This window comes from Coffea arabica, chromosome 6e (genome assembly GCF_036785885.1).
Source record: "Coffea arabica cultivar ET-39 chromosome 6e, Coffea Arabica ET-39 HiFi, whole genome shotgun sequence".
NCBI lineage: Eukaryota > Viridiplantae > Streptophyta > Magnoliopsida > Gentianales > Rubiaceae > Coffea > Coffea arabica.
Genome location: NC_092321.1, coordinates 2,070,314 through 2,082,705, shown reverse-complemented (window position 1 = coordinate 2,082,705; position 12,392 = coordinate 2,070,314). Strand labels below are relative to the sequence as shown.

Genomic DNA, 12,392 nt, shown 5'->3' with positions numbered 1-12,392 from the left:
GGCTTTGAACTTGAAGCTCCCAAGCACAACATTTTCAGGTAAATTACATAGTCCTCCCTGAGGTTTAAGTAATTTTTATAAACGTCCCGTCCCTTTAAGACTTGTGCTTTCTCCTAGGCATGGCAGCCAGATTGACAAACATCTTACCTTGCCCCCGCTCCCGCCCTATCTCGTTTCCCTGCGGGTGTCCACGGACGATAGTTTGATCATTCGAGTCCAAATATCCTCCTTTTTTTTTTTTCATAATCATTGTCAAATGCTGTCTGCTAAGCAAAAATTACATTAAAAACTAATGCCTTGTTTGGATTGCCGGTTACCGTCGAAAAATTACGTCGTTTTCCGTAATCACATTTTCCTATTACTTTTTTCCCTCACATACATCAAATCACTACAGTAATTTTTTCATGAAAAATTACGGAAAATACAATTCAAACACAACCTAAGAGTTTGATGATGCGACCGAACATCCAACTCAAAAGATCCTTTTGATGAGATAATCTCTTCCAATTTGCACATCAAAATAAATAAAGATTGGCAAACATTGAGGCGTCATAAGTATGCCATAGAAATTCTTCAGTTTTTTTTTTTTTTAAATCATTAAGCATTCATTTTTTGGTTTTTGGCAAGCAATTGCATAGTATTTCACTACAAATTGTGGAAGTTCTTTAACCAATTAAAGCCCCTTAGTACATAACAAAAAAACAGATCAGAGTATACCTTCAACTTCTCGACATGGCAGCCTGGGTTGCCCATTTGAGTGGCAGGCGAATGGATGAAAAACAGAAAAGAGAGGTGTGGAAGGGAAAAAAAAAAAAGGGAAAAGGGTAAGAATTTGGTAACTTAGGCTTCTTCATATAGGTGTTTTATGTTTATTTAATACAACTAATTGATATTTTACGTTTATGACTCCTATTATATTAGATATATTTTTTTTTTATATTTAAATTAATCAATTTAAGCGGGGGCTGGGACAAGGGTATCCTCTCCCATCCCCATCCCATTACTCCCATGCCAGACAGGCTCCTACTCCCATTGTCATTCCTACTTTTTCATTACAACTCATTGCAGGAAAATGATTACTCATGAAATCCAGCAGGAGAACGCTTGGAATACTGGTGATATAACCTGGATCCTACCAAAAAAAATGATATAACCTGGAAACTGGAAAGGAGACTCGGATTGTGACAAATTGTTTTACAATCTTTAACCTATGAAGCTGGTAGTGGAAGATTATCGTTTATCTTTCCATATAAAACAGGAATGCCATAGCCTGTGGAGATTTCACCTTTATAGACATGAATATATTGGACTCACATGAACATTTCAAAATCGTTTACGGGTTTGAAGTGGGCATCAAGTATTTGCGTGACAAATAGAAGACGGCCTCGCATCGGACCTGCTTATTAGTTATTACACATTATGATGCAATTGAGTAGTAGTCGATCGGATAATTAAAAAAAAAAAAAAAAAAAAAATTTCCTCGTGTGTTCAATCAAAAAACAAATGACTCTCCTACCTGTGCTAGTTCATCCTAGTAAAATTGTATAGCCAGTGTGGCCACAAACATCAGCGCTGCTAATGCCTTTCCTGTATTATAAGCGAACGCTGAAGAAATATCGGGGGAGTTTACGGAGTTCACATTTCCTGAAACTTCATCTTTCACTTTGATGCTCGAAGAACAATTATACCTTGTCCATCCAATTTTCTGGTTTTCAAGATCATACACAACAAGCTTGTTTGACAATATTGTATCTCCCAATAAAATCAGTTCGTGTCCATCTTGTGTCTGCAATCCACCCCTCTGAAAACCGATACACCACTCATTGTCTTGAAGGTGGATGAAATATTCATGCGGCAAAACTGGCATGCTAACTGAGCCGGCAAAATGAAAAGTTATGGTTGGGAAAACATCGTCAATGTTGCCATTGAAGTAGAAGCATTTGAGCTGCTGCTCAACAATGTGAGTCTTGAAATTAGATTGCCGTGCGGTGACCTTTTCCATGATCAGGTCGTAGACTTCAGCAGGAAAATAAGCCAAGGTTGCACCGCTGTCGATCACCGTCTTCCGTCCTGTATCAAAGAAGCTCTCAGTTGGGATGTCAAAAATTTCACCCTCTATCTCGGCTCTTTTCATCATCACATTGTAATGTTCGAGTAGGTCATCACCATCATCCGCCACCAAAGCCGTCGAATTTACTATGGGATCCACCACTTGTCCTATAACAAATATCCCTCCCCCATTCTTGGCATCCAGGCAGTGCGAAAATGTTTTCTTAACCTTTCCGGACTCAGCGAGCTGGGATATGATGGAGGAATTGGCTTGCCCGAAACCGACTATCCCGCTAACTCTGTCCGTGGATGTATGCTGTGTCCCTGATTGCTTAACTGAGCACCCGAAAGATACAATCCCGTTGGCATTGGGATGCGTTTGAAGGTTCCCGGTGACCTGATCGAATTGGATGGTGTCCGTGACGAAGAAACCCGACATTGTGCTCTTATCAGCATACGTAATGGAATATTCACAGGGCTTTGGATCCTTGCAAGCCGAATACTGGTTGTTGTACATAAGAGCGCAGACATCTTGATCGCAAGTCACCTGTTTCCCACTTTTGGAGTCGTTCAAGTCATACACCGCTAACTCTATGCCGAGGCTGCTTTTCTTAGGACAGTTGTCGCAGCCGGCGCAATTCACCCACAGAATGTCGCTTCCGGTATCCACCTGGACGTAGAAATTCCTCCGGGGAGTCCCAATTGCAAGCTTTGTGTAATAGAGGCCGGAGCCGGTGACACGGCCATCACCGCCCAAGGGAAAATCCAGGGCGGCGAGTTTTCTTCGATGACGTTGGACGTCGTGGGCCTTGAATGCCGTCAATGTGGACCTCCTGCCATGCCCAAGCCCTCCGTATCTGTGTTGCACCTTCAACACTAGATTACCGCTTGCCAAACCGCTACAGAAAAGCAATGCAACGACCAAGCCCAGCCCCAACAGCAACACGCCATTGCTCCGCAAATTCATGGTCAATAATGGGATTTTTTTTTTTCTTTTTCTCTCTCACTATCAAATTGAAAATCCCAGCTGGAGACAATGACAGAGAACAGGAATTTGCCAATTATTAGTGGGGCGGCAGCCACGGGTGGGGAAGAGGGAACAAGTGGCAAATGCTGCTTGGTAAAACTTACAGATTAGAGAAACGTCGTGGAACCCTGGGGAGGGGAGAGATTTGAGTCAGAGTCTCCAGTTTCGATATTTCTATGGTGGGGCTGATAAGGAGAAGGTTCGTTTTTTGACCAGAAAAACTAGCAAATATTTGATTGGAATGCAACCTGTGGTTCAAGACAGATAGCCGGCAAGTGCGTGCACTCTTTATCGGACTAATAATTAATTGCCCATCTTAGGAAAGAAACAAACGCTTCTAGTAGAGCCAAGAGCTGGGATGAAAATTAATTTCTTAAGGACCCCAAAAAAATAAATAAATAAAAGAAGAAGAAGTTAAACCATTGCTTTTTCGCTTTTCACATTTTCTTTTTATTTTTGTTTTCTAACTTTGCTTCATTTTTTTCTCCTAATTAACTATATCAAATGAATTTGTTCCTGAAATGGTAACAACTAACAAAAATAGCATTTATATGCCTGTATACATCGTCACCAATTTTTATTTCTTTTTTTTTTAAGCACCAAGTTTTATTTCTTGGACTTGGAAAGATATATAAGAAATCTCAGTATTTGTTGACACAGAGAGTAATTTCTTCTTGCATGCAATGGATTATTTTTACGGTGTACCAGTACTGATCTCTCAAATTTTGGGGACATCAAAGAATAGTAGTGTACTCCATTCATTTAAAGGGCATTCATTTTTGTACAACACAATACAAAAATGATGCTGGCAGCCTTTCCTACAAACGGAAATACTAGTCAACAAGTATTTTGTACGTGCATTTGCCTTTAGCGCACGCAACGAAGCGTTTCCAATTCACATCCTATGTAACGTTGCAATCATGCAAAGAGGTATCCTATTCCTATCCGGACACACATATACTTCCTCCTTTTTTTTATAACTGACGTTTAAGGTTTTGCACACCAATCAAGAAAAGTTTTTCATTGCTTAAATCTGTACACTACTTCCCTTTTGTACCCTCATTGATTGTCCAATTCACCCATATTTTTTCTCACTAGAGTACTAGGATTGTTACAAAGAGAGAAGCAATAATTACTAGGAGTAGTAATTAAGAACCCTGTATTGCAAAAGAGAGATAAAAGGGTAAAATTGTGAAAAAATAATTAATACTGTATGGGGATAATAAAACGACAGATAAAAGTACACTAGAGCAAATTTCTTAAACGTCAGTTATAAAAAAAGGGAAGGAGTATAAATTACGCCCACTTCAACCTCAAATCCGTTGAAAAGTCTTTTAAGTCTAAACATACATCGATCGGATGAATTTTAGCCATTTCTTGCTGTTGAGCCATCAGGAGGCGGTCGGCTGTCCCTGTTAGAATTGCAAGCAAAGCCGTCCAGTAATTTCCAAAGGAAGTTGCGTGGCCCATTGAAGCGGACCATCCACTAATACCAATAAGTGGAGAACTGGAGAGGGGATCAAAGGAAAGAAAGAAAACGAGAGATTCTCCGGACAAAATCGCGCAAGGGGAAAATTAAGAAATGTAAGAAAGAGACCAAAATGTCAAAAGCAAACAACAACAACAACGCAAAAATCATTTGTTACTCCTTCCTTCTGTTTTCTCTTTTAAGGAAGTAAATTTTTTTACTACTAGGGTTTATTATGTCTACTGAAAGCAACAAAAATTTGACGCTGACACGGAGATTTGGCAGAATGGTGGTAGCAAGTAGTAGTAGTAGTTAGACTAGCAGTATATATACATGCGATACGGCCAGGTCAAACAAGCCAAAAAAACATCAATCAAATCAGCAGAAGTAGGCTTTTCCCAAGAAACATAACAAATCCGTTGAGAAATGGTTGACTTGGTAAGGTGTCGTGTCACTTAACAAATCCCCAAAAAACCGTTTGGCAGCGGCGGTAGTTATTAGTCTTCCTTGGGTGGACCATTTTTTTTTCTTCTCCTCCTTCTTCTTCTTTCAGATTTTTCCCCACCCGATATGAAAAGGAAGTTAGCCATCTAATCCATGAGGCCCCCACCCCAGCTTCTGTTTAGTTTTCTGTGTCCCCTTTTGGTTTGGGGAGGACTAGGTGGTTCTTCTGCGCTCCAGCCACCAGAAATGACCAATGGACGTTCGAGTTTCCATCATTCCAGAAATGCCCAGCGAAAGTATTGCAATTTTTGAATTATTATATGATAATTTTTTTACTTTTCATATATAGAAAAAAAATATAGACTAGAAACGACATCTGTTATGTCAATGACACCAGAGGGATGTTAAATAAATGGAATTGAGGTATGGATTGAATATAATAAAATAGAGCCACTTCGAGTTTTCTTTTGAAACGAGGCATGGAAGGGAGCCACTACGAAGAAGTTCCGGAGGTTACGAAGGAAGCTTCTATCAACAAACATATCTACAATGAAAGTTACAAGCAAATGCGAGTAGCACTAACATATCGTAGTAAGCCAATAAAGTAAGTAAAATCTTAACAGAATTCAATCATATATAAATTTAGCAAATGCTAGTAGTATATACTATCTCAATAGTACTTACTGGTATGAGAAGTTAGGGGTTTGAAACTTTGAGTGGACAAAGAGATAGAAGCCGCTGCGGGGGTGCAGGCAGAGGCAGGCGCAGGTGCTATAAATGACTGAAAGTAACAAATCTGCACCGGCCTTAAATACTACTTATGATTTAATAGCAGCAGGCAAGGATGACTGCAGTGAATGTTTCTTGAGACTGAGAGTGGAGGAGCGGTGCCGCACGCACAAACACGCGTGTCCTTCTTCTTCTTCTTTTTTTTTTCTGTTTTTTTGGGCCACTCAACTACTGCTAATTAATCATCTTGCAAATGTCATCAGCCTAGGATACCAGCTATGTACATGTGAAGAAAGTTTGACGAACCTAAATAAGCTCAGCAGCAGTTAAGCTCCAAATTTCTGCTTTCTTGATGCTTCTTTCCTGGTTTCATTCAACAGAGTTGTTCACCAAATTGCTAATCAAATCTCCCAGCATACATTTACATTGCGCCTTTGAGCAACAAAGTCCCCATAAATACACAGTTATTGCACGCTTCATCCAGTCTGCATGATTAAAAAAACCCAGTGGATGAGATTGAAGAAAAAAGAGAAAAAAAAAAACTAGCAGGTGATTCTTCCCAGAAATCCCAGTACAGTGAGTAGATTGACTCATTAAGCAGAAGACAGGAAACCACAAATCATGGAAATATGCTTCGTTGCATAATGGCTGAATAAAAATATAAGGACAACCATGTTTAACTTCTCAATTTTCAAATGCTACTAGAAAACACAAGCTCATGACTCCCATAATATTCGTAGCGGCTCTACTATTTTTAATATCCGTCTGATCAGAAGATTCACGTACGGATCATGAGAGAGGATGTTTGCTCCCTGCTTTGGAAGAATACCAATTTAATTAGTTTGGCATCTCACATTAATTACATTCAAGGAAGATATAAAGGTCCCATGAACAAACAAGACGACAACACCAAGCATACATATATCCACCATCCACAACACAAACAACATATTCCCAGAAGCTGAAAACAGTATCATCCAGATCCAACCCTATTTCGCATTACGCTAAATTACAACAGAAGAAATCTATTATTATTATTACTATTAATGGTACTATTAATGCCCAGATCTCTCCCCATAAAAGGTAGTATTACAGCTAATCTTGAATGGTGAGTTTAACGGCAGTCTTTTCAAATTAAAGAGGGCACCTCTTCTACACTACAGAATGCCAAAAAAAAAAAAAAAAAAAATTTCCCAAAGATATTCCATCATTGCCTTTGCTTTCCCCTCTATGAAGATTTCGGAAATAAAGAGAAAAAGTGAATATCTACAGTGTCTTTGAAACAGCATAGAACCTCGATTGGAAAGGACGTGGGGTGCAATAAAGCAATTCTCCACGTCTATGACTCCAAATCCTGTGGGACTATAGCATACGAAATTTAAATCATTGATTCTAGGAATTTCAACCGAGACTAGGAAATTAAGTACTAGTAAATATCTGATATCTTTACGTTAAATTTGATTTCTTACCGCGGAAAAATAGATAATCAAAGTTTATTCGGCCGAATTATGATCATGATCTCTTCGAGCTTTCTTGGTCTTGCCGTCCGCATCATCATCTTGAATCAGTGGAGGGAACATTGACTCAACCTCTGAGGACAGATCAAGATGGAGGGCTCGGCGTGTTGCTGTTGGAGAACCTTTTCTTTTTATGGATGCTGGGTTTGATTTCTGTGTGGTTTTCTTGGGAGCCGGTGGGCATTGTGTGATCACTGGGATTTTGTGACTGGGGGACGTTGGAGTTCTGAAACCCTCATCGTCATCTGCTACCTCCGCCGTCGATGCCCCTACTGACAGTGGGCATGGCTTTTCCGATTCCGTTGACGAAACTGATGTTTCACCACATTTATCTACTTTATCATCATCATCATCATCATCATCGGCGTCGAATTCTTTCTTTTCTTCTAAAGGATTTTCTGGAATTGAGGAGGAAATATTCTTGGGTGCAACTTCTTCGAGCCCATCTGAATTTCGCGACGTGTCTTTTGACTCAATCTTGGATTTTGACTCTTTCTCTTCTCCTCCTTCTCCTTCTCCTCCTTCTTCATCTTCTTTAAGGACAAAATATTGTGGCCCTGACATACCCAACGACGAGTGTGTATGAAAATCCGGGCACATCAATTAAGATAAAAGAAGCTCAAGACCGAATTGAAATAGGAAGGTTTTCATTTGGGACCCAAGTGGAGAGAGGGCTATGAGGCTGGCTGCATCTATATGTATGTATGTATATTGTTGTAGTTAACTTGGACGAGAGAAAACTAAATATCTACACCACAATCTAATATGGTATTTAAATTTTCAGGAACAAAAATTGATGTGAGCTTCTTGGAGGATGGTTGATTGATGTAATCAGTAGCAGTAGTATAAAAAGTTGGTGTATAAACAATACTGGACTCTATTTGAAGGCAAGAAAAACTGGAAAAAAATAAGATGGTGAAGGGAGAGGGATAAAAATTACTGCTAGAAAGAGAGAAATCCGTTCAGGAAGGAAGATGGGGGTTTTCAAACCGAAAGCCAAAAGGCCAGGCCGAAGTCCGCTGACTCCGAAACTCTCCTCCTCTCTCGTCTCGACTCTCTTGTTGGCTGTGGCGAAGGATCCGATGCAAAGCTAACTATCAACTCCCTTCCCTTTTACTCTTCATCAGATTATAAACCGTTTTATGTCCCTCCCTTTCTCGCTTTCTCGTTCAATATTTCCCTTCTGAGAAAAAATCCGGGGTGCAGCTGGGCCAGAATCGGGTACGACCTGCTGGAACCAAGACTACCGCTCGAGTGGACCACGCAGACCGAAGATAAAAGTGCGAGGATGACCCACCATCCCACGTGGCGTCTGTTGATTGGCAAAGGGCCACCAGGGACAGCCAAGCTTTTTCTCCCATACGGGAGAATTTATGTAAGCCATTTAGTACGAAATCTGGAGTGTGCTTGCTGGGAATTACTAGTTGCTTTTGTTTTCTGATCTCTACGCACTTTGATGCATCTCTGCACGTGCTGCTGCTAAATGGGGACCATCTCTGGTTCCTAAATCTTCCAATTTCTCCTGATATTTTCACCCACCATCATTTTCTCGGCTGCTTACTTTTTTTTTTTTTCTTTTTTTTTGATAATTCTGATGCTTGTTTTAATGTACTAGCAAAACCCCCCATGCCTTCCACTATTACAGCTCAGAGGACCATCAAGTTTTTGTTTTGTTTTTTTTTTTGTGAATTCCCCAAAAAAAAAAAAAAAATTGCACCTATATATGGAGTGTACTTTGTACCACTCAGCTTTTCTTTCTTTCCTCCCTTTTTTCCTCTTTCATCAGTGGGTCGAACAAAATAAAAGCAAAACTATTGTAACGGCAACTCTTATGGAAAAAGGATGATGTTTTGGAGAGTATTTGGAAAAGTAATATTGTATCAATTTATTGAAAAAAAAAAAAAAGTGTGCTTGAAATCAAATCATATGATGGATTGTTAGAAAACAAGCCATTTGGATTGTTAATTAGTTTTCTATGAAAAGTTTTAAAAATATTCTCTTGACACATTTTCTCCCTACTTTTTTATTGTACATACGTCAGTAATTTTTTTACAAAAATTCCAATCTAAGCGAGCTTAAATTTATAGATTGAAAAAATTCTTCACCATCTATCTTTTCATTATTATAAGTGAATGGCATTAAATTGCAATGCCCAATCACTTAAAAGAACTCCATATATCTTTATCTATCTCTTTGTGTTTTAAAGTACACCGAGCATATTTAAATTTATAATTTCATGTGAATACATTTTTGCTCCCCTCCGTCTTCTGAAACTAGTTTGTGTTGCCAAGACCTTAAATTCTATGGGTGAATATTTGCCATGCATGTTGCAATATGACCCCCGACTCTTACAAAATTATGCATGTTTTGTCCTAAACTCACTTTTAAATAGGGATTCTGAATAAATTGGGGTAGATTATAAGGGGGTGAATCTTTGCCGTCTGGCAATATGACACGGACTCTCAGAAATTGGTGAAATAAATCATTAAATCCAACCCAATGTATATGCAGGCTGTTGCCTATACAGTCAAAGGATCAATAATTGAGTTGCGACTAGAGTGGCCTAATGTACATTATTGATGTTATCCAATTAAAATTAAAATTAAAATTAAAATTTTGCTTTTTTTTGAAGTTTCACTAGATTGGTTGCAACTCAATTTGAACCGCAAATACAGACCATTGAGGTTAAAAAAGCATACAACTTACTGTGTTATTAATTCTGGATTGAATAAATGTTTTCAAGTTTGTTCGCTGTGAAATGCATGCCATCTATCAAATTTCTTTGCCATCAAATGTTTGAAACATTTCAAATTTCAAATTTCTTTGCTTGGGTCCAATTGGGAAATAACTAAGGTTGGGAACTAATGAGTTGTGAATTTTGTCTATCTTTGTATTAGTGTTGATGTCATCATTTATGGGTTAGTTGTAATCTTGAAGAGGCTGGTATTGATCTTAGTGTTGTAGCTAGGTTGCTTATCTATCTTAAACAAAAATAATAATAACATGGAATATGAGGCATTTCAACAACCATTTTTGATTATTTATTGATATTTTAAGTACACATTACAAACTTTCAAAAATTTGTGAATTTATTTCACCATATGTAAATGAGTTAATTCAATGCAATCTTGATGAATTACTACAATAATACATTATAACCACGTTATTGTACATAACTTTGTCATCTTATGTTTATCAATACTTTCATGGACGAAATTCATAATTACGAGAAAAAAAAAAAATCAAACCCACCTCTTATTATGTGCCACAAACTTGATAAAAATAATGTATACATCATTTGGACACTTATTTCGTATTACTGGTTGATTTATCAAGTACACGTAACAGGTGCCAACAAAAAATGGGAAAAAAATCTTAAGTACATATTACAATCAACTAAATACAAATTACGGTACGTACGCTCATAATAGAAAAACATAGGAGCTAGCTACCCTTCAACTCTTCCAAAAAATGAACTAACCCTCCAACCAGGGAAGCTAAATTACGAATTCCCCAGGCTTGGGGTCTAGTAACCTAGGATTCTTCCTTGATAGTAGAAGTTGTTGTTGCAGATTTGGTAAACCTTCCAAACTTATCTACGGAGTTAGTACTCCAATTTTTTATTTATTTTTTTTTTGTATACAAGTTATTTTAGGTACTGAACTGTAGGTCTAGATGCCCTTTCTTCCTTCTAACCCCCCTTATACAACCTAGTTGAATTCCTCTTGCCGATTGAACCCCTAAAAAAAAAAAAGAAAAAAAAATACAGATACTACTGTAATAGCCACTGATGCAGCGGGCCAAAATATCGCGATACAAAATATCGATGACTCGAGGTGAGGGGCGAACATGAGCGTAAACTAAAGCAGGGAAGTGGTGTCGGAGTGCCATGGTTTTCATCATCATCATAAACAGTACAACTTGTAGGAAACACCAACCCAGTCCCACAACCACGCATCAATGCGTGTTGGAGACGCTCTGACCATTCCGGAATCCGGATGATGCTTCGTTGACAGTAGCGAAACCAGCCGGCATATGATGACTAGGTTTTTTTTTTTTCACTTTGTCAATTTGCGGGATTAATTAATAGTGTTGGTGGTTTTTTAATTTCCCAAAAATCGTAATATTAGCAGCAGATTTGGTCCTCAATGCAGGATCAAGCGGTATCATTGCATGTTAAGACACATGCATGCTTCATGATATTAATCTATCAACAAAACAAAAAGGATCCATAGACGAAACACGCACATGCTTCATGATCATGTGGTTTTAGCTCGCCTCGCATTTCCGCCCATCATGTTCCCCCGTCTCACGATTATATCTCTCTCCCGCAGTTTGAACCCCTTCACTTTTTTTCTTTAAAGGGAAGAGGCTTCCCCTTGCCATCTAACCCTGTCAAGATTTTTGTTGAATTACCATCTAAAACTTAAAAAAAAATCAGACCCGCCAGATTCTTGTTAACATACATTTCTTATCTGGTAACCTTGTCAGAGGATTTTTTTGCCAATAATAATTAGCTTATAATTTTTATGTCAAACGTCCAAAAAAAAAGAGTTACCTCTAGAGGTTTTCTCCAGAACCTGCAAATTTTTGTGCAGCGTGCGACTGTTAAGTTCGTCCAATGAATGACTTTCGTACTTTCATCTGAGTTTGATGCAATCAGATGAAAGTTAGGTGTCAAACCAATCTTTCCTTCTTTTATACTTTTGATGATTACAACAAGGATAAGTAGTATGTATTCTGCAAATCAATTCAAGCTTTTCACTTCCGACGAGTTCTGCAATTTTCAGTTCCTGCGGCGTGTTCGAATTTTCAATTTGTTATTCTGGCATCCTTTGTAAACTTTCTTCATGGTTACATATTTTAGTTTTTCCTTCCCTACCAAATCCTCATGAGAACATTAGCGTGTGCTAATATGCTAAATGTCGATCATGGGCACCAGATAATGCTAAGTCATCAACCACCATTATCTACCACGCGGTAATGAAGCTGTTGAAGTTTTGGTTTGAATCGAAACATTGGCTGAACTACATTCTGTGTACATTTTTTTTTTGGCTGGTTTCTGAGTTCTTCTAACTTACTTCTTGTTCTTTTTTTATTAAAAAAAAAGTGATTTTTCCTCCTAATTTCAAAAAGAGTTGATTGTTCTAATGTATTA

General features: G+C 38.3%; 1 protein-coding gene and 1 long non-coding RNA gene across 2 annotated transcripts; both read right to left on the bottom strand.

The window, feature by feature from the left end:
* Positions 1 to 1,453: 1,453 nt before the first annotated feature.
* On the bottom strand, positions 1,454 to 3,296 carry LOC113695814 (aspartic proteinase 39). The gene has a single exon (XM_027214975.2). It carries the CDS (start codon positions 3,014 to 3,016, stop codon positions 1,532 to 1,534), a length of 1,485 nt encoding a protein of 494 aa, XP_027070776.2. The 5' UTR covers positions 3,017 to 3,296; the 3' UTR covers positions 1,454 to 1,531.
* Positions 3,297 to 5,604: 2,308 nt separating this feature from the next.
* LOC140009262 (uncharacterized) lies at positions 5,605 to 8,719 on the bottom strand. The gene is made up of 2 exons (XR_011816666.1): positions 7,187 to 8,719; positions 5,605 to 6,202 (listed from the first exon to the last, which is right to left on the bottom strand). It is a non-coding gene; the product is annotated as an uncharacterized lncRNA (long non-coding RNA).
* Positions 8,720 to 12,392: the final 3,673 nt, after the last annotated feature.

Coding starts and splice junctions, on each gene's coding strand:
- LOC113695814 (XM_027214975.2), bottom strand. CDS start 3,016: ATGAATTTGCGGAGCAATGGCGTGTTGCTGTTGGGGCTGGGCTTGGTC.